Source organism: Somniosus microcephalus, chromosome 4 (assembly GCF_052327205.1).
Source record: "Somniosus microcephalus isolate GS21.2 chromosome 4, FLI_Smic_1.0, whole genome shotgun sequence".
Classification (NCBI taxonomy): domain Eukaryota; kingdom Metazoa; phylum Chordata; class Chondrichthyes; order Squaliformes; family Somniosidae; genus Somniosus; species Somniosus microcephalus.
Genome location: NC_140990.1, coordinates 278,451,169 through 278,477,575, shown reverse-complemented (window position 1 = coordinate 278,477,575; position 26,407 = coordinate 278,451,169). Strand labels below are relative to the sequence as shown.

The 26,407-nt window shown below is 46.1% G+C and overlaps 1 protein-coding gene across 3 annotated transcripts in view; it reads left to right on the top strand.

Annotated features, from left to right (window-relative positions):
• itgb5 (integrin, beta 5) overlaps nt 1–26,407 on the top strand; it is a 192,249-nt gene that overhangs the window by 13,632 nt on the left and 152,210 nt on the right. For all 3 annotated transcript variants that reach the window (XM_085986494.1, XM_085986496.1, XM_085986497.1), the window contains exons 4-5: nt 1,808–2,057; nt 20,465–20,633. In XM_085986494.1, coding sequence (XP_085842620.1) covers nt 1,808–2,057; nt 20,465–20,633 — 419 coding nt within the window. The remainder of the gene's footprint in view (nt 1–1,807; nt 2,058–20,464; nt 20,634–26,407) is intronic.

Genomic DNA, 26,407 nt, shown 5'->3' with positions numbered 1-26,407 from the left:
CCAGCCCTCTTCCAGTTACTGATATTAGAAAATACATTTTTGTGAATGTTGAGTGAGACCTAAGCCCTATGATAAAATAGACAAATTAAAAGGCTGTTGGCTGCCCATGGACCATAGGTCTTTCCTGGGGGAGGAATGGGGTAAGGTCACCAAGCTAAAAATGTTTATCTTTTTAAAGTGTGCTGTGCAACTAGAGTGCCATTCAGACCTTTGAGTAGTATTATGGGGAGGCTCCCTACTTTAAATATTTTTAAGACTTGTGCGCTGGACTGAGCTGAGCCCATCATGTGCGTTAAAGGTCTTGGACCTCCAGTGCTGGTAATACAGGAGCTATTGTTTTAACTATGTAAAAACTACATGTCAAATATATGTAAAACTTCCGGTAGTTACTGCTGGAAGTTTTAAAAAATCAGAGAAATGTGTGGAATCAAAGCATGTTTACTAATATATGTTTAAAAAAAAAATTGTACAAGTTGAAACCACAGTCCTAAGAGACTTAGGCCTAGATTTTCAGTGTGCCGTGAGGCGGGCTTTTAGGCGTGCGGGGGGCTAATATCCCGAATTCGGGGGTTCCGACACCATCCCGCCCAAAACCCGCCTCCACGTAAGTTTCAAAGGAGGCGGGTACCCGCCCCGCACTGGGACCCGTCGGCCCGAGGTGGGAAGGGATTAGTGCCAATTAACTGCCTGTTAACAGGTAGTTAACAGGCAGTTTTTAGCCTAGTCTCTACTTTGAAGGGTGTCGTGTGGGATTCCCGACGGCTCCAAACCACGCCAGGTTAGAGCAGGCGGGCCGTCAGGTTGAAGGACTTGGAGGGGTCGAGATGTCGGTGTTCAGGTGAGTGATGGGTGCATGAGTGCAAAGGTAAGTGTGTTTGGTGTGTCTAAAGTGTGTAAAGAAGTTTAAATTATCTGTACTTACCTTTTAAGCCTTCCTTCCTCTAGGCTGCGGGAGTCCATCATTCAGGCGGCACTGAAAGTGGAATGGCCGCGAGCTGTCAAAAGTGACAGCCTTCAGCTTTCAGTGCCGGCGAGATTTCTAACTGAGTCTGCATAGAAGGACTCAGGTTAGAAGTAAGACTGTCAGTGTTTGACAGCTTCAAACTGCTGTGAAACACTGATATTTCATCTGCCAACACGTCTTGACAGATGAAATTTCAGTCTGTGACGTCACCTGTTGCCGGGTGGCCCTTAATTGGTCTGCTGAGCCCGCTGGGTGGGCTCAACAAGGTCAATCAAGGGAAAATCGCATGGATTGGCCGCATCTCGATGGAGGCGGGACTAAAACCCGAAAGTTGTAGTCCCGCCTCCTTCCCGACTTCTGGAGGAAAATCCAGCCCTTAATGTAACAAATTTACATTGAATGCAAGATTAAAGCAGCTTCTGCTTCTCTGAATCTGTAGTTTTGTAAGAGCAGATTTCTCTGTTCAGTGTCTGCAGTCAGATCTCCAAAGATGTGTACAGACCTACTCCAGTTAATTACCCCTTTAAAATTTATTTTAAACTGTTCCGTTTATTATCAAAGCTCTCAACAATTTTTTGTCTGTAGGAATACATTTTTTGTATATTTTCAAGTGAAAGGCAGCTAGTTCCAGTCCAAGAGCTTTTCCAGGGTGACCTTTTAATACTGAGTGCCCATTAACCTTGTGTAGTGACAGTTTAAACTAAGGCATCTGTATAAAGTTTGATCTTTGCTGACAAATGATTCAAACGTTGCAGAAAAATCTGGGATGTCTGGTGACATGCTAAAAAAAAAAATCTGCTACTATGGCATTAATAAATTGTCTATTGGTGTATTTTTGTATAGACCACAAGACCACATTTCATATGCAGGTACGGCAGGTGGATGATTATCCTGTGGATTTATACTATCTTATGGACCTTTCGCTCTCCATGAAAGATGACTTGGACAACATCCGTGTGCTGGGTACAACACTGTCACGAGAGATGGCAAAGCTCACCAGCAACTTTCGCCTGGGCTTTGGAACATTTGTTGACAAGCCAACATCACCATTTTCGTATACAGGACCTAAATATCAGAACAACCCATGTGTTGGGTGAGTGATATTTAACTTTTTTTGCAGTGATGTTCTAAGTATCCCATTGAAATAATGGGAAGTCTGGTGGCACTCCAATTCAGTCAATGATAGTAACAGTTCCACACTTACTTGTTTCTGTCATGTACACCAAGGACTTTTGTTAAAGCAGATATTTTCCTTAAAGTATTTATTTTATATGCCCAATATCCTGGAAGAGCACTAAGCCACTTTGTAGCTGACATTTTTCAAATTAACTGTCCAACGCATTTGTTTTTAGTGGTTTGCATTAGGATATCACCATTTAAAAAATACTCTGAAATACTGGATTATTCCTGTAAATTTGAGACTGTAGAGCAAAATGTAGTCACTGGAAAACAAATAAAAGTTTAAAAAAGAGCATAATAAGACAAGGCCATTTGGCCCAACAAACCTGTCCTATGCTCAGATTGTGCATGTAACAAAAATCAAGCATTTGTGTCTAGTTTTAGCTTGTTATTGGCTCCTTTCATTCAATCACTGCACATAAGGGATTAAAAACCAGCTACACTCTCAGAAATCATGTCCTAACTTGACATGGTGTTGTGAGGATTTAGCAGTTTGCTTGAGGAAAAAACCAAGCTACAATTCAAACGGAAACGTGTTGTGTGATCTGTTCATGTATGTATCTGATTGGCAACTTTGTGAGTGGAATGATTATCTAAATTCTGCCTAATTTCAGTTATTATTCTGTCAGCTTGCTCCTCTCTAAATCTTTGTGCTGATCCAGGGCTTTTGCACAGGAATAGGCTTTCAACAATCTTTTGAGTGATTCCTTTAAAGTGTTAAAGGATCTACCCAGATACTTCCATGGTTGGTAAGAGTAACTTAAGAAAGAAAGAACTTGCATTGATGTAGCACCTTTCACATGCCTAAAGCCCTTCATGATCAAATGATCACTTCTGGAGCGTACTCACTGTTATTATCGAGAGAAACATATAAAAACGTTAATTTTAATATATGGTTTAGTCTAGAAAATGTGAACCATTTATTATTTTCTTTATATGAGGAGTTAGCATAGTCTAACATCTACAGTAAGTATCTGTTATATTACTGCCACTTATTCACTTGTTCATTTACTGTTCAATAAATTAGGTTGGCAGTTAAAGCCTAAAACAGGGTCTGGTGTTGTGTCATTCTGCCGCTTCTCAATGATGTGAGGAGGATCCAGTGTCGACGTGGGATAGAACCAGTGGCTAAAATTATCTTTAAAAAAAGTTTACTGTTTGTTATTCTGGGTGTGCTGTCATAATTACCTAGCTACCATCTCAAGGTAAATGTAAACACTATTAAGAATGTAGAGGGTGAGGGCTCCCCTATAAAAGTAGTCTGAAACATGGAAGCCTAAAATATACAGGGGGATAAATTGGGTTGCTTTGCGCCTCCCGGGGGCGCTAACAGGGCGCAAAGCACCTAGTGCCTGGGCATGGCACCACTGACGCCTCTCGTGAAATTCAGCGGGAGGTTAGCGGCAGTGGTAGCCGGTGCCTACGGCGATGACATCATCGCCATGCGCAGCGCCCGGGCCGCAGATTTCGGTCGCATCCCCTGATCTACTGCCGGACGATATGTCCGACAGGGTCACGATGGTGTTTTTGCGGCCGTGGCGGCGCAAATAAAGGGCAGGTGCCGGGTGGCCATTTTTTTGGATCGCCTGCCAGCACCTGCCCCCCTCCCGCTTCTTCATGCGGGGTGCTGGCCGTGATCGGTCAGCCCGGCACTCCTCTTGAGTGCCGGGCTGTTTTCCCGGCACCCTGCTCCCCGTTGGTCCAGCAGGGCCCCGGTGCACACTGCGCAAGGCCCCTCCCCTTTAATCAGGGGAGGGAGGCCTGTAATACAGTGGTGCTATGTGCTGACGTGCGTGGCGCTGTTGCACGTAGCGCCGCGATATTGAATGGTAGCGCCCCAGGAAGGAAGGGGAGCGCTTCCAGTAGCACCCCGTCTCCTGCTTGGGGCACAATCACTCAATTTACGGCGCAGGAGCGCTAACTTTTTCGGCCACGGTGAAGTTAGCATCCCAAAGGGGGCACGACCGAATGTTTCCCCATAGAGAGTAAAAAGATCCAAAAACATAATACCACGCTGTTAGGGACTTTACCCAACCATTTTGTCTCTGGAAAGATTCTGCAAGGTTTCTCCTTGCCCTCTAAAGCTAGATCATGCAGAATTCCTGAATACCTATTAAACTTTTATCCTGTATTAATTGTCCTTGAAAATTGCTTTCCTTGACATGACATTTAAAAAGTCTCAGCAATTTAGGAATCATCATGTTCAAGAAACCGTTTGGTCATTAATATCTGTAATTTCCATAATACTGTATAATCATTAATACTTTTCTTAAGGAAAAATAAAAAGCAAAAAAAAAGTTTTCATTGAGTTACAATTCACTTTAGTTTATTGTTTAAACAGTTTCTGGGGGTAAAATTCATCAAGAGCAGTAACACAAAATGACAGTAGCGAAACACTAGCCTGGTGTGCACTCCTCCTGATTTTCTTTTTCTTTGACTTGATGCGGAATGTAAAACGGGCTGTCGATTTGTTAGCGCCAATTTTGCACTCCCATGCAGGATGAATTTCACCCTTTCTGACTTTGCGGGGATTATATTTATACTATCAGCAGATCTCCCAAACAGCTGCTCACTCTAGATCATAGAATACACTGTTTTATAATGATAGGAGCATTATACCATGTAACAACAATTTATTATTCTGTTGCTAAAGTGCAGCTGTGTATAACTGTGTGATGTTTTAAGGCTACAGAGTTTAATAGCTGTGCCCTTTGAAACCTACATTTTCCATTTTACTAAAAATGTTGTTATTGGATGTCCTTAACCCAAAGTAATCTCAGTAACAAAGACAGAACACTATGGAAATGCTACCACAAAAATAATCTGACCTATTACATTACAACACTGTTGGGGATAATGAAAGTGCAGTGCTGTTTTGTGAAGTGCTCAAACAGTTTATGGATGAATAGTCTCGACCATGAGCCATGAAGAAGACCAGTGAACACTACAGACCCTTTTTTTTGCCAGTGTTCTCCTCTTTTCTGCCCTTCTCCTTCCCTGAAGGTTTTGACTTTAGTTGTTTCCACAGGTTCCAGCAGAGGTATTGCATAGTGTAAGAAGTGGGAACATTGATTACTTTTTAATTACACGATATTGAGACCTCCAGTTTCTGAGATGCGTCATTCAAAAACAGATTACTTCAGGACAGTAGGAGAAAGTGCGAGTCCTTCAGTGATATTTCACACGGGCTTACACATCTCTTCATGGACAAGATATGCATTTGGAGATGCAATTTGAGAATTAGTTTCACATGATTAAAATTCTTATTCTAGTAAATAGGATAGGTGATCATTCCTTCAAGTTGTCTTCTCTTACATTAGCTTTGCTTATTACAAACTCACTGATGACTCCAGGTAGCCTTCATTCTTTTTTTGTGTACCCTCTTTTTAATTGTACAGTACTCATCATGACAAGAAACATATATTTGTGTAATGAACTGAAAAATGTATGATCCTTAGTTGTGGAACAGCCCTTTAAAAGTAGCCGATGAAACTCTTCCACACAGACCTCTTTGGGGCTGAGTTTCCTAAATGTTTCCCTCTTTAGTTGCTTGTGGTTTACCAGACTAATCCGTTGGGTAGCCAGCCTGGTAATCAAATTTGTCAGCCAAGAGTTGATCAAAGCTTGTGGTAAGTAGAAACTCTTTCCACAAATAATATTGAGTTCTTTTTTAAAATGTTCTGAAGAAATTTGGAAATACCTAAAAATTCATTGGGGGAAAAATTGAGTCGCGCCCCCTTTGGGGTGCTAACACTGAAAAAATTAGCGCCCCCGAAATTCATCGGTAGTGCCCCAAGAGGGAAGCGGGGCGCTACTGGAAGCATCCCACCTCCCTCTTAGGACGCTGTGAGGGAATATCGCAGCGCTACGTGGCGCTGCGGCACGTCGCGATGTGGTACTGCGGGCCTTCCTCCCCTTCATAAACGGGAGGGGCCTTGCACAGCGTGACCCAGGGCCCAGCTGGGCCACCAGGGATCGGAGTGCCGGCAAAAGAGCCCAGCACTCAAGAAGTGCCGGGCTCACGGAGCGCAGCCAGCACTCCGCGGGGTGGCTGAAGAGGAGGCTGGGGATGGCAACGGGGGCAGGTGTTGTCAGGCAGCAGCAACAAAAATGGCCGCCTGACACCTCGCCTTTAATTAGCGCCGCCCCGGCCGCAGGTAGGCCCCCCTGACCCCGTTGGACATAGCGTCCGGCGGTAAGTCAGGGGCGCTACCGAAGATCGCGAGCAGGGCGCTGCGCACGGCGGTGACGTCATTGCCGGCGGCGGCGAAGCGCTGCGGGGTGCTAACGGTTACCGCCACCGCTAACCTCCCGCTGACCTCGAGAAAACAAAAGTGGCAGTCAGAGAAATCAACGGTTTAAATCAAACATGGCCACAGTAAATAATAATTCTAATAGGTCTAAGAGCGTTAAAAAAACAAGCCTGAAGGCTTTGTGTCTTAATGCGAGGAGCATTCGTAATAAGGTGGATGAATTAGCTGCGCAAATAGAGGTAAACGAATATGATTTGATTGGGATTACGGAAACATGGCTCCAGGGTGACCAAGGCTGGGAACTCAACATCCAGGGGTATTCAATATTCAGGAAAGATAAGCAAAATGGAAAGGGAGGTGGGGTAGCATTGCTGGTTAAAGAAGGGATTAACACAATTGTAAGGAAGGATATTAGCTCTGATGGGAATCTGTATGGGTAGAACTGAGAAATATCAAGGAGCAGAAAATGTTAGTGGGAGTGGTATATAGACCTCCAAACAGTAATGCGGAGGTTGGGGATGGCATTAAAAGGGAAAGTAGAGAAGCGTGCAATAAGGGCACAGCAGTCATCGTGGGTGACTTTAATCTACATATAGATTGGGCTAACCAAATTAGTAACAATACTGTGGAGGAGGAATTCCTGGAGTGTTTACGGGATGGTTTCCTGGACCAATATGTCGAGGAACCAACCAGAGATCAGGCCATCTTAGACTGGGTATTACTTAACGAGAAAGGATTAATGAGCAATCGTGTTGTACGAGGCCCCTTGGGTCGGAGCGATCATAATATGATAGAATTCTTCATTCAGATGGAGAATGAAGTAGTTGACTCAGAGACGAGGGTCCTGAATTTAAATAAAGGAAACTACGATGGTCTGAGGCGCGTGTTGGGTAGGATTGATTGGGGAATGTCACTCAAAGGGTTGACGGTGGATAGGCAATGGCAAACATTCAAAGACCGCACGGATGAACTACAGAATTTGTTCATCCCAGTTTGGCATAAAAATAAAACAAAAAAGATGACTCAACCATGGCTAACAAGGGAAATTAGGGATAGCATAAGATCCAAGGAGAGGACATATAAATTGGCCAGAAAAAGCAGTAAACCTGAGGATTGGGAGCAGTTTAGGATTCAACAAATGAGGACAAAGGGATTAATTAAGAAGGGGAAAATAAAATATGAGAGTAAGCTTGCAGGGAACATAAAAACTGACTGTAAAAGCTTTTGTGTGAAGAGAAAAGATTGGTGAAGTCAAGCGTAGGTCCCTTGCAGTCAGAATCAGGGGAATTTATAATGGGGAACAAAGAAATGGCAGACCAATTAAATACATATTTTGATTCTGTCTTCACAAAGGAGGACACAAATAACCTCCCAGAGATGTCGGGGAACATAGGGTCTGATGAAAGGGAGGAACTGAAAGAAATCAGTATTTGTAGGGAAATGGTGTTAGGGAAATTGATGGGATTGAAGGCTGATAAATCCCCAGGGCCTGATAATCTGCATCCTAGGGTACTCAAGGAAGTGGCCCTAGAAATAATAGATGCATTGCTGATCATCTTCCAACATTCGATGGAATCTGGAACAGTACCCATGGATTGGAAGGTAGGTAATGTTACCCCACTATTCAAAAAAGGTGGGAGAGAGAAAATGGGGAATTACAGACCGGTAAGCCTGACATCGGTAGTGGGGAAAATGCCAGAGTCCATTATAAAAGATGTAATAGCAGAGCACTTGGAAAACAGTGACAGGATCGGACAAAGTCAACATGGATTTACAAAAGGTAAATCGTGCTTGACTAATCTGGAATTTTTTGAGGATGTAACTGGTAAACTAGATAAGGGAGAACCAGTGGATGTGATGTATTTGGACTTTCAGAAGGGTTTCGATAAGGTCCCGCATAAGAGATTAGCGTGTAAAGTTAAGGCACATGGGATTGGGGGCAAGGTATTGACTTGGATAGAGAACTGGTTGGCAGACAGAAAGCAAAGATTTGGAATAAACTGGTCTTTTTCCGAGTGGCAGGCAGTGACTAGTGGGGTACCGCAGGGATCGGTCCTTGGACCCCAGCTATTCACAATACATATTAATGATCTAGACAAGGGAACTAGATGTAATATCTCCAAATTTGCAGACAACACAAAGCTGGGTGGGCGTGTGTGCTGTGAGGAGAATGCCGAGAAACTCCAGGATGATTTGGACAGGTTGGGTGATTGGGCAGATGCATGGCAGATGCAATATAACGTGGATAAATGTGAGGTTATCCACTTTGGTGTCAAAAACAGGAAGGCAGATTATTATCTGAATGGCAATAGATTGGGAGAAGGGGAAGTGCAACGAGACCTGGGTGTCCTTGTGCACCAGTCGCTGAAGGTAAGCATGCAGGTGCAGCAGGCGGTTAAGAAGGCAAATGGTATGTTGACCTTCGTAGCGAGAGGGTTTGAGTACAGGAACAAGGATGCCTTGCTCCAGTTGTACAGGGCCTTGGTGAGACCACATCTTGAGTATTGTGTGCAGCTTTGGCCGCCTTATCTGAGGAAGGATGATCTTGCCATGGAAGGAGTTCAGCGAAGATTCACCAGGCTGATACCTGGGATGGCAGGAATGACGTATGAGGAGAGATTGGGTCGATTAGGCTTATACTCGCTGGAGTTTAGAAGAATGAGAGGGGATCTCATTGAAACATAAAATTCTGACAGGACTGGACAGACTAGATGCAGGAAGGATGTTCCCGATGGTCGGGGAGTCCAGAACCAGGGGTCACAGTCTAAGGATAAGGGGTAAGTCATTTAGGACAGAAATGAGGAGGAATTTCTTCACCCAGAGAGTGGTAAACCTGTGGAATTCTCTAACACAGAAGGCAGTAGAGGCCAATTCATTAAAGATATTCAAGAAGGAGTTAGATATATTTCTTAAGGCTAAAGGGATCAAGGGATATGGGGAGAAAGCAGGGACTGGGTACTGAATTTGGATGATCAGCCATGATCGCATTGAATGGCGGAGCAGGCTCGAGGGGCCGAATGGCCTACTCCTGCTCCTATCTTCTATGTTTCTATGAATTTCGCGGGAGGCGTTGGCGGCGCCACGCCCAGGCGCTAGTTGCTTTGCACCCTCTTAGGGCGCTAACGGAAGGCGCAAAGCAACCAAATTTTTCCTCCCATGTGTGTGAAATGCTTTGCGATATCCCGAGAGATGCGATAAGGTGCTGTATAAGAGCAAGTTCTTCCTTTCTTTTCTACTTGATCTCCTGTGACATTGCTCACAAATAGCTTCTGGAGCACGGTTGTGATATTTAACTACTAAGATGGTGCTGTGTTTAACTTCCCCTTCCCCTTTAAGGCCACTCTTCAGGTACACCTTGAGGGAAAGTGTGCAAAATAGGCACATTCTCAGGCCAATGAGAATAATTTTTAGAGTATTATTATGTTGTTGAAACTTTCTTTTGAGCCCAGTTAATAATTAGCTAATACTGCTGCACTCTGCTGTGCTGATTGAAATGGTGCTGTACAGCAGTGTATTACATCTGGGCCGTCACTGTTAATAGTGACTTGAATACATCCTATTGCTTTCTACCTTTCTGATTCACTAGATAAATCGTTAAAAGATGTGAGCCACTTTGTAAAACCAAATTGGTTAGAAGTGTCCTTATCTGATAGTAGTACCCTCGTTCTGTTAAATCCATTCTCACTTTGTTTAAAATGTATGTGTGTGGTGGCTTACAGTTAATGTTCCCATTTGTCCAGTTGAGAGACCATCGTAGAAGTACCAAGGAGTTGCTTAGTCATGTGGGAAGAATAGGCAAAGTATATATTTTTAAAAAGCAGCATAAGACATTGAAATAAGTAATTTATAGTGTAAGAATGGGGCATGACAGCTACATTTGAGACATAGGCCCCGATATTTGTGGGACGTGTTTTCAGGGAGGAAACCCGGAAATGCCAGGAATTTAACGGCAGGACCTCATTATAATTTTTTTACTCCATTTCCCGCGGCCGGCTACTGGGCGGGGAGACAGCGGTAGAAGGCCATAGCCGGGGACCATTGGGGAACATCCAGGAAACATCGCAGGTTGGTGGGGGGGCTGTGGGAATGTCAGGTCGGACCAGCAATCGGGAGAGAGGGGATTCATAGATTCATAGAAGATAGGAGCAGGAGTCGGCCATTCGGCCCTTCGAGCCTGCTCCGCCATTCAATGAGATCATGGCTGATCATCCAATTTCAGTACCCTGTCCCTGCCTTCTCCCCATATCCCTTGATCCCTTTAGCCTCAAGAAATATATCCAACTCTTTCTTGAATATATTTAATGAACTGGCCTCCACCGTCCTCTGTGGCAGAGAATTCCACAGGTTCACCACTCTCTGGGTGAAGAAATTCCTCCTCATTTCAGTCCTAAATGGCTTACCCCTTATCCTTAGACTATGACCCCTGGTTCTGGACTCCCCGGCCATCAGAAACATCCTTCCTGCATCTAGTCTGTCCAGACCTGCCAGAATTTTATAGGTTTCGATGAGATCCCTTCTCAATCTTCTAAACTCCAGTGAGTATAAGCCCAATCGACACAATCTCTCCTCATACGTCATTCCTGCCATCCCAGGTATCAACCTGGTGAATCTTCGCTGCACTCCCTCCATGGCAAGAACGTCCTTCCTCAGGTAAGGTGACCAAAACTGCACACAATACTCAAGGTGCGGTCTCACCAAGGCCCTGTACAACTGTAGCAAGACATCCTTGTTCCTGTACTCGAACCCTCTTGCTACGAAGGCCAACATACCATTCGCCTTCTTAACCGCCTGCTGCACCTGCATGCTTACCTTCAGCGACTGGTGCACAAGAACACCCAGGTCTCTTTGCACTTCCCCTTCTCTCAATCTATTGCCATTCAAATAATAATCTGCCTTCCTGTTTTTGCCACCAAAGTGGATAACCTCACATTTATCCACATTATAGTGCATTTGCCATGTTTCTGCCCAATCACCCAACCTGTCCAAATCGTACTGGAGTTTCACGACATCCTCCTCACAGCTTACCCTCCCACCCAGCTTTGTGTCGTCTGCAAATTTGGAGATATTACATCCAATTCCCTCGTCCAGATCATTAATATATATTGTGAACAGCTGGGGTCCTAGGACCGATCCTTGCGGTACCCCACTAGTCACTGCCTGCCACTTGGAAAACGACCCGTTTATTCCAACTCTTTGCTTTCTGTCCGCCAACCAGTTCTCTATCCAAGTTAATACCTTGCCCCCAATCCCATGTCCCTTAATTTTGCATGCTAATCTCTTATGTGGGACCTTATTGAAAGCCTTCTGAAAGTCCAAATACACCACATCCACTGCTTCTCCCTTATCTATTTTACCAGTTACATCCTCAAAAAATTCCAGTAGATTAGTCAAGCATGATTTACCTTTTGTAAATCCATGTTGACTTTGTCCGATCCTGTCACTGCTTTCCAAGTGCTCTGCTACTACATCTTTTATAATAGACTCTAGCATTTTCCCCACTACCGATGTCAGGCTTACCGGTCTATAATTCCCCGCTTTTTCTGTACCACCTTTTTTGAATAGTGGGGTAACATTAGCTACCCTCCAATCCATGGGTACCATTCCAGAGTCTATCGAGTTCTGGAAGATGACCAGCAATGCATCTACTATCTCTAGGGCCACTTCCTTAAGTACCCTGGGATGTAGACCATCAGGCCCTGGGGATTTATCGGCCTTCAGTCCCATCAATTTTCCTAACACCATTTCCCTACAAATACTGATTTCTTTCAGTTCCTCCCTTTCATCAGACCCTATGTTCCCCAGCATCTCTGGGAGGTTATTTGTGCCCTCCTTTGTGAAGACAGAACCAAAGTATGTATTTAGTTGGTCGTCCATTTCCTTGTTTCCCATTATAAATTCCCCTGATTCTGACTGTAAGGGACCTACGCTTGACTTCACTACTGGGTAACATAGTAGGTGGGTTGTGGGGGGTGGTTGGGGTCGGGTCGGACCAGCAATCATGAGGGAGGGGGGACCGGGAAACATTGCATGTCTGGGGGGTGGGGGTGGTCAGATTGAGAGAGGGGGGGAACCGGGAAACATCGCAGGTTGGTGCGGGGTGCTGTGGCCAATCATGGCAGAAGATTTGCTTGAAGGGCCGGGAGAAGCTCTCCTGCTTCTCCTAGCCCACAAGCAGTGCTCTAAAAAGCACTTATTTGCTCCCACCTCTCTTTAGCTGCAGGGTTTCCCGAGCCCTGGGAAATCCGGCCTGCCAGCGTTAAATTTAAATGGCTGCTAAAATATCAGGAACGGAGCCTCAATTACATATAATAATCACAGATCCGCCTCTCCAGAGCGGGTTATTCGGACCTTTCCAAACCCGCCACGGTGAAAGCGGAAGCAGGCGCATTCGTGGTGGGTTGGGATCATGTTTCGCAATTTTACCGATTTAACTCCTCACACCCCCGACCCTCTCCCTCCCGTCGTGGGGGGTTTAAACCACCCCCCTGCATAGTTGTGACAGAAATGGGGTGACTAAAAACCGTAACAGAAGAAGTAAGGTGAAATGTGAAAAGGAAATGCGTGCTATATGCAAGACTCTATGTTACTACAATAGTTAGTATCCTGTGATGTTGCACATAGGGAATCAAGAGCAAGTGTAGTCTTTAGGTTAACTGGAGTTAAGAGGATAGGAAATAATTGAACCAGAGCATGCAGCTGTAATTCAATCCCCATTTTAAAGTCGTACATTCATACATTCTGTCATTTTTACTATAAATTCCCATGTGCATGTTTATAATAGGGCCTATATAAACTAGTCCCGCTATGATTACACCCGCTGACTAGTGTTGGTGCTCTAGCGCCTCCACTGGGCGGAGGGTCTAATTATAGCAAGGCAGGTTTACATAGACTCTTTCTAATTGTGGACATAGGAATTTAAAATGGAAAGTTGGCAAGAAGTGCATACAGACATAAGACTTAATGGGGGGAAAAATTCGATTGCTTTGTGCCTCCCGTTAGCGCCCTAAGCAACAAGCGCCCGGGCGCAGTGATGTTTGCGCCGCTCGCAAAGTTGACTAGACATTTTGCGGCGACGCTAAACACTACCGCCATGATCTCCTGCACCCGCAGATCGTGCATGCAACGCCCTGGACCGGATATTGAGTGGCGCCCCCCTGCCTTACTGCCTGCCGCTAGCAACGACAGGTTGAGGGGAGCGTTTTGCAGTCGGGAAGGGACTGGGGGAACACTATTTAAAGGCGACCGCTTCCTGCCTTTTTTTGTCGGCGACATTTTTGCACCACGCATTCTGAGAGAGAGAGACTTCTGGAGAGATTCAACACTGTGTGAAGGAGTTTTGGGTACTGAGCAGCACTTTGCAGGTTTATTTTGATTTGACCTTCCTTGCATCGATTTAGAAGAGACTGTAGGGGCTGCACTCTGAGCTCTTTCCCTGGGCCTCTCCATTGTTCTTTCCAGCAGATTTGATGTACAGGTATCTCCAGGCCGAGTTTCAAGGTTGCAATGAGCAGGGTGTGGATGGAGAGCAAGATCGACCCTCCCCTTTAAGAACTGGCCGGCGCCAGTGTGTCTGTGTTCCATTGCTGACTGACATCACATGAGCTCTGCCAGTGCTCTGAGGTAGCGCCTTGCTCCTTGGCGTAAGCGCCTGAAGAGAGGTGTGTAGCGCCTGATTTAGCGCTCCAATCACCTCCAGGGGTGATAGAAGCCAAGTTTGCAGTCGGAGGCGATAATTAGCGGCAGGCGCTAAACTTTGCACCTGGCCGATAATTGCGCCCCAAACAGGGCGATACCGAATTTCTCCCCCAATATATTAATCAATAGATAGCTGATTTTCTGGCTGTTTTATTTTGGGCATGATCCCATTTTACAATGTATTAGCATGACATAATTCCGTTTTAGTCTCTAAAGCTTCAAATGGGATCCCCTAATAATACAATGCAGATTTTGCTCAAGGTCCAGTTGATTTGGTTAAAAGGAACTATTTTTCCTCATTCTAACATTTTAAATGACTGAAACGGTTGAGGCTCAGTTTTTTAAAATTTAAAAAGAAACTATTTACCCCAATAGCACCATTCAAACTCATAATACTTTCACTGCATGAAAGTTGGATCTATCAGTGCATAACATTGTATACAACAGAAATCCTTTTTGGTTCATCTTTAATGTGGCTAATGGATTAAAGAAAGCCACAGAAGAGATACTGGATTGGAAGGTCCACAGTCAAATTCCCAGACCTATACGGGTTTTAACATGTACTGTCCATGGGCTCACTGAGTATGTAGGAATTCTATTAAAGTAAGAATGAAGAAAGAATGTGTGTGCTTTCATGTTTATGGCATTGTTTTATTGTGAAGAAAATTATGTATAGCTCAGAAATAAATCTTGTTCTCATATCCCTTCTTGTGAAATTCTATGCTGTGCTTGGTTCTATTGAGTTAATTCAGATCAAAGTAGGTGCCATAACCTGTTGCTTAGCCAAATAAGAACTGCCTTTCTGTTTAGAGGTTAATGAAATTGAATACATTCTGAATCTTCCAAATGCAGCAGTTCTTTGAAGGTTTGAAGCTGTGACTGAATGGAAGCGGATAGTTACGTAACTAATATATTTAGAGATCTATATGGAAGTGGCACCATATATTTCACTAAAACTACAGCAAAAATGATCAGCTTAAGTTCTAGAGACCAATCAGAAATATCCAAAATGAAGATACATTTTATAAAAAGTGAAATCAATTTGGTGATGTGCATTCCTCAATCATTGAACAATTCATGAATTCTCCATTCTGTGCTGACCAGTCCTAATGTGCACTGAAAGTGATACTGTGGTTAAAGTGCAGTCCTCGGTAGGTACTGTATCACCAATACAAAGGATGCAGTCAAATCATGTATGTTATGTTGCTGTATTCTAAGTGGTAATAATGTGACTGAAATTGATAAGATAAACCAAGAAACTCCAGTTTAGGTTTACGTTTAGCTGTAAACGCACCTGTTGTCAAACTGAATGACTGTCTTGAATAATGATTGAGACTTGCTTCCAGATATCTATCTTACAAAGTAATATTGCTTTAATATGTGAATTATACAAGTCAGATATATGTTTGAATATTCATATGTACCAATGGATTGCAGCTACATTATTTGAAATGTTGTGTAGCACAATCCTACTTTACCCAATAATTCCCATAAGGTCAGTAAAAAGGTTAACTCAGATGTTACTTTCAGTTTAAATCTGCCACTTTTCAGAGTAATGTGAAGTCATAGGGGGAGAAATTCGGTGGGCTGCGCCACCAGTTAGCGCCTAAAGAGGGCACTCAGTGGCTTTAGTGCCACTGGCCACGCCTCCCGCGATATTTAGCTGGGGCGCTAATGGCGGCGTTAGCCTGTTGCGCTGCGCCGCCACCGATGATGTCATCGGTGTGCGCAGCGCCCCGCTACCGCCCCGATCGCGATATTTGGCAGCAACCGCCTCTGTAGCGCCGCTCGCTAATCGCGCCCAGTTCACGGGGCCTACCTGTGGCGGCAGTGACGCAAATTAAGGTGGAGGTGCGGGGCGGCCGTTTTTATCGGCGGCCGCCTGCCAGCACCTCCGTCCCCGGCCTCCTGTTCTCCCCCCGCGGCATTGCCGGCTGTTTTCCGAGAGCCCGACACTGCTCCTCGGTGCCGGGCTCTTTTGCCGGCGCTCGCGATCGCTCATCGCGCTGGTGCAGGCCCCTCCCCCATAAGAATGGGAGGAAGGCCTGCAGTACCGCAGCGCGCCGTGCCGCAGCGTGTGGCGCTGCGGCACGTTGCGCTGCGATATTCAGTTTCAGCGCCCTAAGAGGGACGCGGAGCACCTCGAACCTCGCCCCGTGTCCCTCTTGGGGCGCTCAAGCTGAATTTCCAGCGATCGCTGCTGCTCCGATCGCTGCGCAAAATCTGGCGCCCAGGCGAGCTTGGCGCCCCGTTTGCGGCTCCACCGAATTTCTCCCCCATAGACTTAATGATTCAAACTCAATTATTTTTTTTTAAATTGGAGCAACTAAAATCGAAACGAACACAATATTCTTAAAGTGATTCTTCCAAAATAACAAGAAATATATAACAATAAATGCGGTCTGCATAGAGCGGAATTAAATGGCGTGCACTTAAACAGAAGAGTGTTTCATTTGGGAATTTGGAAAGAATGGGAATTCAGAGAAGGGGGGAAGGAGTTGTTGCTTTTTGTCTACACTACTTGTAGTGCTTTGTGTTACAGGTAGATATTTAATTTCATTATCCATAACTTAATCTAGATCAATTAAGTAGTCAAGAAACTAAACTGTAAATTAAGTTACTTAAATACAAATTTAATTAAATAGAACAAGGTCATATAGGGATGGCAGTGCAGGTGATGTGCCTCAACTGCAGCATGTGGGAGTTTGTGGAGAGCATTGTGATCCCGGACAACCACGTTTGCAGTAAGTGCCTGCATCTTGAGGAACTTCAGCTCAGAGTTGTTGAGCTGGAGTCTGAGGTGCAGATATTGTGGGGCAACAGGGATGGGGAGAGTTACCTGGACACTTTGATCCAGGAGGCAGTCACACCCGTTAGGTTAGGTAGTGGTACAGGTCTGGTTAGTGGTCAGGGACAGGAGGGTGTGACTGCAACTCAGACAGGTAAGGGGACCCCAGGTGAAGTGCTGGAGAGCCTTAGCATTTGTCCTTATCCAACAGGTATGAGGTATGAAGACGCAAAAAACCTCCCGGAAATAGTGGAGAGCCAAGGGTCTAGCGAGAATGAGGAACTGAGAATTAGTATTAATAAAAAATAGTAGTGAAGAAATTAATGGGACTGAATGCAGTTAAATTCCCTGGATCTGATGGCCTACATCCTAGGGTTTTGAAAGAGGTGACTATAGAGATAGTGGATGCATTGGTTGTCATCTTCCAAAATTCCATTGATTCTAGAATGGTTCCCGTGGATTGGAAGGTAGCAAATGTAACCCCACTATTTAAGAAAGGAGGGAGAGAGAAAACGGGGAACTACAGACCAGTTAGCCTGACATCAGTAGTAGGGAAAATGCTAGAATCTATTATTAAAGACGTGATACCAGGGCACTTAGAAAATAATAATAGGATTGGGCAGAGTCAACATGGATTTATGAAAGGGAAAGCATGTTTGACGAATCTGTTAGAGTTTTTTGAGGTTGTAACTAACAGAATAGATAAGGGGGAACCAGTGGATGTGGTGTATTTGGATTTTCAGAAGGCATTCGATAAGGTGCCATACAAAAAGTTATTGAACAAAATTAGGGCTCATGGGAATATACTAGCATGGATTGAGGATTGGTTAACTGACAGAGAATAGATAGAGAGTAGGAATAAACGGGTCATTTTCAGGTTGGCAGGCTGTAACTAGTGGGGTACCGCAAGGATCAGTGCTTGGGCCTCAGCTATTCACAATCTATAGCAATGCTTTGGATGAGGGGACCAAATGTAATATATCCATGTTTGCTGATGATACAAAGCTAGGTGGGAATGTAAGTTGTGAGGAGAATGCAAAGAGGCTTCAAGGGGATATAGACAGGCTAAGTGAGTGGGCAAGAACATGGCAAATGGAATATAATGTGAAGAAATGTGAAGTTATCCATTTTGGTAGGAAAAATAGAAAAGCAGAGATTGGGAAATGTTGGTGTTCAGAGGGACCTGGGTGTCTTTGTATACGAATCACTGAAAGATAACATGCAGGTACAGCAAGCAATTAAGAAAGCAAATGGTATGTTGGCCTTTATTACAAGAGGATTTGAGTATAAGAGTAAAGATGTCTTGCTGTAATTGTATAGGGTCCTGGTAAGACCACACCTGGAGTATTGTGTACAGTTTTGGTCTCCTTACCTAAGGAAGGATATACTTGCCATAGAGGAAGTGCAACGAAGGTTCACCAGACTGGTTCCTGGGATGGGAGGATTGTCCAATGAGGAGAGACTGAGTAGACTAGGCATATATTCTCTGGAGTTTAGAAGAATGAGAGGCGATCTCATTGAAACATACAAAATTCTTACAGGGCTTGACAGGGTAGATGCAGGGAGGATGTTTCCCCTGGCTGGGGAGTCTAGAACCAGGAGTCAGAATAAGGGGTCGGCTATTTAGGACTGAGATGAAGAGAAATTTCTTCACTCAGAGGGTGGTGAATCTTTGGAATTCTGTACCCCAGAGGGCTGTGGAGGCTCAGTCGTTGAGTATATTCAAGACAGAGATCGATAGATTTTTGGATATTAAGGGAATCAAGGGATATGGGGATAGTGCAGAAAAGTGGAGTTGAGGTAGAAGATCAGCCATGATCTTATTGAATGGCGGAGCAGGCTCGAGGGGCCAAATGGCCTACTTCTGCTCCTATTTCTTATATGTTCTTATATTGCTGGTTTGCCAAATGCTTGCTGTTATTTAGTTGGAAGTCCTAAATTATTGCTCCCATCTCAGCAAATGAACTTGATGGTGTCATAAATTGGCCCATTTGTATTGAATTCATTAATAAAAGGATAGTAAAATTTTTACATGAACTTAAGTATTTTTAATATTAACATTAATATTTTGGATTCTTGATGGTTACTTCAGTTACCAATAGCCTTCATTTTGGACAGTCTTGGGTTACTAAACATAAGTGTTCGTTTTTAAAAGAAACTGTTAGTACCCCTTTGAAACTGACCGCAACTTCAGGATGTAGCGCATGTGCATCCTAACGTGGAAATCCTGAAGTTGTGGTCTGTCATTCACTGCTCCGACACTGGCTGCGCGGTGCCCCCCCCCGCCCGCCCCCATAGCCGGCAATCAGTGTAACCAGGGAAGTCAGTGAAACTGGCGAAAACTTTGGCTTTTCTGTCGTAATATTGCTGTTAAGTACCCCATTAAAAGATAGACCCTTTTGGATTAGGTATAACTGGGGTTTTAACAGCAGATCGAGCATTATGGTCCTGAAAAACAAACTTTTAATTTTATGCAGCGTCAAATTTATCCATTTTAATAAAAATTAAAAGTAGATTTTTAATTTTAAAAAATTTGTTCTTCTTTATTTCAGGTTTACTTTTCCCCCATGTAAGAGCCCCAATCTTTGTTTTGCTCTCTCTAACATTTTGAAAAAGTTGGAATAAAAAGAGTTTATTCACTTCCTGGTTCCCAGTCTGTGAGAATTCTGCATTGTGATTGGCTGCTTGGCCAGCTTGTTGACATCACAGCAGCTCGCCTTCGGGATTCCCCATTAAATTACATTGACCTCAGCTGAATGTTGGAAAAGCCAAACGTCTTGCCACAGAGTTTGTGATAACTTTGTGGGAAGCTTACTTCGGGGCCAGCGGCGAACGCCTTTGCTTTGCCGCTGACCGCAAATTACGGGCCTATGGTTTTAATAGAGAGACTCATTATTTATTTAAATTGAAAATGTTTCCTGTACGTCATTTAACTTGGGATTCTGTTTTCTCCACATTAGTTTTGATTACTTTTAAAACCAAATAAATCAAGTATGTGTTGAATCCACATGAGAATGTGTAGCTTTGCCAAAATATTTCTTTTCATCAATTACAATAATTGAAAGCAGGTCTTTGCTGCAGTTCTCAGGAAGGGTAGGACACGCATCAAGATTATTGAGGACTGCATTGAATAACAGACTTCTAGTCCTAGCCCTTTTCACAGAGTAGAAACCTATGTTTATAAGCAGTTACTTCAAGAGAAATTTTGTTTGATGAAGACCAAAGGTCAAATAGAAAAGAATGAAGGGAATAATAAAGAAGAATTGTCATTTCAATAGTTTTTTTCTAAAATATGTTTTAGTCGTGGTAAACTTAACCGGTATCATCAGCTGATCAGCCATAGCTATAAGAATAGATAGAGACCCAACATAAATGTGTCTTTTGAACCAACAGCAGGAGTCTAACAAAGACATGACCGTATAAGTATCTATGGGTTGAGTGGCCCATTTCAAAACAGCCAAAAATCTATTTTGATATGCGCAACATAAACTCCCATTCTGTATGACGTGTACAGCTACAGGAAAGAGTACTACAGTGATGAAATGCATATCTTACCCTTGCTACTGTCATGTTTTGCTCATGTAGATATAAGCTGTTTCCACAATGTGTCCCGTCCTTTGGATTCCGACACCTACTGTCATTGACCGACAAGTCTGACAAGTTCAATGCAGAAGTTCAGAAGCAGATGGTATCTCGGAATCGTGATGCACCGGAGGGTGGTTTTGATGCAATCCTGCAAGCAGCAGTTTGCAAGGTGAGGAAATGTGCTCTGCAGACAGTCTTATTTTAACACAGCAAGCAAGAGGTGATACATCTCACATTGGCCTCACACAGATATCCCCAGCTTTATCTGATCTTATAACCTAATATATTCCTGTTCATTGTTGTTAATTTCTTTCTAGAAGTCAAACTGTTTAAAAGAATTATTAGAGTTAGTATCTTTTTGGGTACCTTTTGTCCTTTTGTTGTTTAAGAACATAAGTAATAGGAGCAGAGTAGGCCATTTGGCCCCTCGAGCCTGCTCCGCCATTTAATGAGATCATGGCTGAATTAACAAGTTCATTCATTGGACATGGCTCAGAGCTACTGATTGTGTGATGGAGCTGCATCTCAACCTGCAGAATTGAAGCTGGGGCATATTATGTTGCGGTGTCAATTACACTCCATCCCATGATCAGATATGGTAGTCCCTTCCAATGAATTCCCATAATATCATCAGCACTCAGGTAAAACCAAAAACATACAGATAATCAGCTGTATAGTTTTTGTTCCTTGTTTAAAACAGTTAGAAAAAAGATTTTGTGTTCATCAAGGTCGGAGAGTTCACTGCTAGGAAATTGAATGCTTTTCAGTATGAAGCACTCCCAGAGTAGTTTCAAGTGTCTGCCAGATGCAGAGTAAAGTTATAATTTTAAATACACCTTTCAGGTCTCCTCTTAGTCTTCTCTTTTCCAGAGAAAAGAGCCCCAGCCTGCTGAATGTTTCCTGATAGTTGCATTCTCTCAGGACATTGGAAAAGTTGAGTCTAGAGGTGAGAAATGTTTCCGTGGCAGTGAGGGTGAGGGAGGGGCAGAGACAGGCAAGTTGTACAGGTGCAAGTAATGGATAGGATATGAGGGTTCAAGTTCTGTTCTGAGTCAAGCACAATACCAAGATTTGGTTCAGCCTGAGCAAGTGGCCAGCAAGGGATAGTTGTCAGTGGCAAGTGGGTGGAGTTTGCGGTGGAGGTTGTAAACAATGACTTTAAGCTTCCCGATATTCAGTTGAAGGAAAATGAAACTCATCCACGACTCAATGTTGGATATGTAGTCTGCCAGCACACAGGTGATTATGGAGCTGAGGGAAGTAGTGGAGAGGTAGAGCTGGCTGTCCTCCATATACATATGGAAGTTGAACCTTGATATACCTATCAATTCATCCAATGAAAAGCGACGAGTTAAGAAAGTAACTATAGGTTTTTATTGGCTAAATAACAGAGCCCACCCTCGTGGGTGATCGGATACAACAAGGAGGAATGCCAGCCAGTCGACTACCTTTATACCTGGGCAGGTAGGTGGAGTCATGGGCGGAGTCAGCAGTGGTCAGCCCAGGTATAGCAGCGTGACAAGAGGCGACCTCGTATAGTGATACAACAGTGTGAACAGTGATAACCATAGAGTAACGATATAACAGTGATAACTATAGTGTAACGATAGTGAACGATAAAAGTGGTTTACCACATTCACCCCTTGTTTAGATTTGAGTCCGGCGGGGTGAAGTGTACTACCAGTTCTGGTATGTCAGTCTGTCCGGAGGCCTCGTAAGCCTTTCTGATCGTCGCAGCGGCGGTGTTGCATTATCCGGTGTTAATGCTGGTGTCTGCGTGGTCGGCGAAGGCTCGTGGGGCTCCGGCACGCCGTCTACCCGGTCTGGAATTGGGGGGGTGGTGGGGGGGGGTAAAGGTGGTGTCTCCGGAGTGCCCGAGGGTGCGAGGTCTCGTAAGGAGACTGTGTTCTCCCGCCCGTCTGGGTATGCCACATAGGCGTACTGGGGGCTGGCGTGCAGGAGGTCCACCCTCTCGACCAGGGGGTCCGTTTTATGGGCCCTCACGTGCTTTCGCAGCAAGACGGGCCCCGGAGAGGTCAGCCAGGTTGGTAGCGTGGTTCCCGTAGTCGACTTCCTGGGGAAAGCAAACATTCGTTCATGGGGGGTGGCGTTGATGGCAGTGCAAAGTAGTGACCGGGTGGAATGCAGCGCTGCCGGGAGGACTTCCTGCCAGCGGGAGGTTGGGAGGCCCTTAGACTTTAAGGCTAAGAGGACGGCCTTCCATACCGTCGCGTTCTCTCTTTCTACCTGGCCGTTCCCTCGGGGGTTGTAGCTGGCGGTCCTGCTTGCAGCAATACCTCTCGCTAGTAGGAACTGACGGAGTTCCTCGCTCATGAAGGAGGAGCCCCGGTCACTATGTATATAGTTTGGGAACCCGAACAAGGCGAAGAGGTCGTTCAGGCATTTGATGACCGTGGTACTGGTCATGTCTGGGCAGGGGAAGGCAAAGGGGAAACGGGAGTACTCATCAACAATGTTGAGGAAGTACACATTACGGTCAGAGGACGGGAGTGGCCCCTTAAAGTCGATGCTCAGGCGCTCGAAGGGGCGGGTGGCCTTGATCAGGCTTGCTCTGTCCGGCCTAAAGAAGTGCGGTTTGCACTCGGCACAGGTCTGGCAGTTCCTGGTCATGGTCCTGACCTCCTCGATGGAGTAGGGCAGGTTGCGGGCCTTAATGAAGTGGTAAAGTCTGGTGACCCCGGGGTGGCAGAGGTCGTTGTGGAGGGTCTGAAGTCTATCACTTTGCGCGCTGGCGCATGTAATTCGTGACAGAGCATCGGGGGGTTCGTTCAGCTTACCTGGCCGGTACAAGATATCATAATCGTAGGTGGAGAGCTCGATTCTCCACCTCAAGATCTTGTCATTCTTGATTTTGCCCCTCAGCTTGTTATTAAACATAAAAGCGACCAAACGTTGGTCGGTAAGGAGGGTAAATCGTTTGCCTGCCAGGTAGTGCCTCCAGCGTCGTACCGCCTCCACAATCGCCTGGGCCTCCTTCTCGACCGACGAGTGTCGGATCTCAGGGCCCTGTAGGGTCCTTGAGAAGAAGGCCACCGGTCTCCCCTCCTGGTTAAGGGTGGCGGCTAGGGCGAAGTCGGATGCATCGCTCTCGACTTGGAAGGGGATGGACTCATCCACTGCGTGCATAGTGGCCTTGGCAATGTCTCCCTTAATGAGGGAGAAGGCTGCGCACGCTTCCTCCGTAAGGGGGAAGGATGTGGACTTCATGAGGGGTCTGGCTTTGTCCGCATAATTGGGCACCCATTGGGCATAGTAGGCGAAGAGCCCCAGGGTTCTCTTCAGTGCCTTTGGACAGTGGGGGAGGGGTAGCTCCATGAGGGGGCGCATTCTTTCGGGGTCGGGGCCGATTACTCCGTTCTCTACTACACAGCCGAGGATGGCAAGGCGCGAGGTGTTAAACGCACATTTATCCTTATTGTAGGTGAGGTTCAGCCGTTGGGCTGTACGGAGGAATCTCTCCAGATTAACATCGTGGTCCTGCCGGTCGCGGCCGCAGATGGTGACGTTATCTAGATAGGGGAACGTGGCGTGCAGCCCGTTCTGGTCAACCATCCGGTCCATCTCCCTTTGGAAGACCGAAACCCCGTTGGTGACGCCGAAGGGAACCCTAAGGAAGTGGTAGAGGCGGCCGTTCGCCTCGAAGGCTGTATACTGGCGGTCCTCAGGGCGGATAGGGAGTTGGTGATAGGCCGACTTAAGGTCGATGGTGGAGAATACCCGGTACTGCGCAATCTGATTGACCATATCAGATATGCGGGGAAGGGGGTATGCGTCCAGCTGGGTGTACCTGTTTATGGTCTGGCTGTAGTCGATGACCAGGCGGTTTTTATTGCCGGTCTTAACGACCACGACCTGGGCATGCCAGGGGCTGGTGCTCCCCTCGATGATGCCCTCCTTCAGGAGACGCTGCACCTCAGAGCTAATGAAAGCTCTGTCCCCGGCGCTGTACCGCCTGCTCTTGGTAGCGACGGGTTTGCAGTCGGGGGTGAGGTTAGCGAACAGGGAAGGTGGCGGGACCTTGAGGGTGGATAGGCCGCAGGTGTTACGCGGTGGGCGGTTTAAAATCTGCTGGTTGTCGACTGTGAGTGGGGGGAGGGGTCCGCCGTATGCTAGCATGACGCTTTGGAGGTGGGATTGGAAGTCTAGGCCTAGTAGGACGGCAGCGCATAGCTGGGGCAGGACGAGGAGTTTAAAATTTTTATACTCCGTACCCTTAACCGACAGGGTCACAACACAGTAGCCGCTGATGTCTGTGGCGTGTGACCTCGATGCCATCGAGATCCGGTTGCGCGTTGGCAGGACAGGGAGGGAGTAGTGGCTCACCGTGTCTGGGTGGATGAAGCTCTCCGTGCTTCCGCTGTCGAACAGGCAGGTCGTGGCGTGGCCGTTTACTTTGATGTCCATCATCGACTTGGACAGGTGATGCGGGCGGGCCTGGTCCAGTGTGACGGAGGCTAGTGTATAGCTGAGCGAGTTGTTGTAGTCTGCGGTTGAGGCGGTAGTCGGGTCTAGAGGCACGGTGGCGGTCGGGCGTGGTGGGTAAAATGGCGTCTCCCACGAGGTTGGACAAAATGGCGGAGAAGATGGCTGCCCCCATAACTCACATGAGGCACTGCTGGTGTCGGTTGCCTGTATCAAAGATGGCCACCCCCATGACTCACATGTGGGGATGCTGGCCTCTGTTGCCTTGAAGGAAGATGGCCGCCCTCACAGCTCGCATGAGGCACTGCTGGCCTCTGATGATCTACCTCTGCAGGCCTTAGCGAAGTGGCCTTTCTTCATGCAGTTAGAGCAGGTAGAGTCCCTGGCTGGGCAGCGCGACCTCGGGTGTTTCGCCTGGCCGCAGAAGAAGCAGCCGGCAGCCCGATCGCGGGGGTCCGATGTCGGAGCCGGTACCGGGGGTGGCGGTCTCGATCGGGTCCGGGACGCCGACGCTGAGGTAGGTCCCAGGGGGGTTGCTGCGGGGGTATCGCGGTCGGGGTCGGTCCCAAGTCCCAGGGTCGCGAGTTACAGTACCTTGAGTATGCCTCGAGGTCCCGATGGGCCACCTCTAGAGAGAGAGCGAGGGCTGCAGCTTTGTCCAGGTCGAGGTCCCTTGCTTCCAGTAGTCTTTGCCGTGAGTAGTCGGACCGCAGGCCTTTCACGAAGGCATCGCGGACATTGTCTTCAGTATTTTCTGCCGCCGTTACCGCTTTAAAGTTACAGTCTCTGCCGAGTGCTTGTAGCACCCGTAAAAATTCCTCCACAGGCTCTCCTGGCTGTTGCGGGCGGGATCTCAGGAGGTGTCTGGCATACATGGAATTTACCGGGGTTTGGTACTGTCTTTTCAGCCGGTTGATGGCGTCCTCGTATGTTTTAAGGTCCCGGATGAGTGCGAATACTTTAGGGCTCACTTGGGCGTTCAGAACTCTTAGCATGGATTTCTGAGGCACGCCGGATTCTCCCAGGTAGGCTTCGAAGCAGCTCAGCCAGTGTTCGAAGTCGAGGGCTGAGTTTGCTGCCTGTGGGTTTAGATCCAGGTACGGTGGTCTGAGGGCTCGCAGCCAGGCCGGCTGCTGTGGCTGTTGTAGCTGGGCGTCTGGCTGGTCGCTTGGCTGGTCGTTTGACTGCTCAGGTGTCGACATTTTAAAATTTAGCCAATAAAATTGATATACCTATCAATTCATCCAATGAAAAGCGACGAGTTAAGAAAGTAACTATAGGTTTTTATTGGCTAAATAACAGAGCCCACCCTCGTGGGTGATCGGATACAACAAGGGGGAATGCCAGCCAGTCGACTGCCTTTATACCTGGGCAGGTAGGTGGAGTCATGGGCGGAGTCAGCAGTGGTCAGCCCAGGTATAGCAGCGTGACAAGAGGCGACCTCGTATAGTGATACAACAGTGTGAACAGTGATAACCATAGAGTAACGATATAACAGTG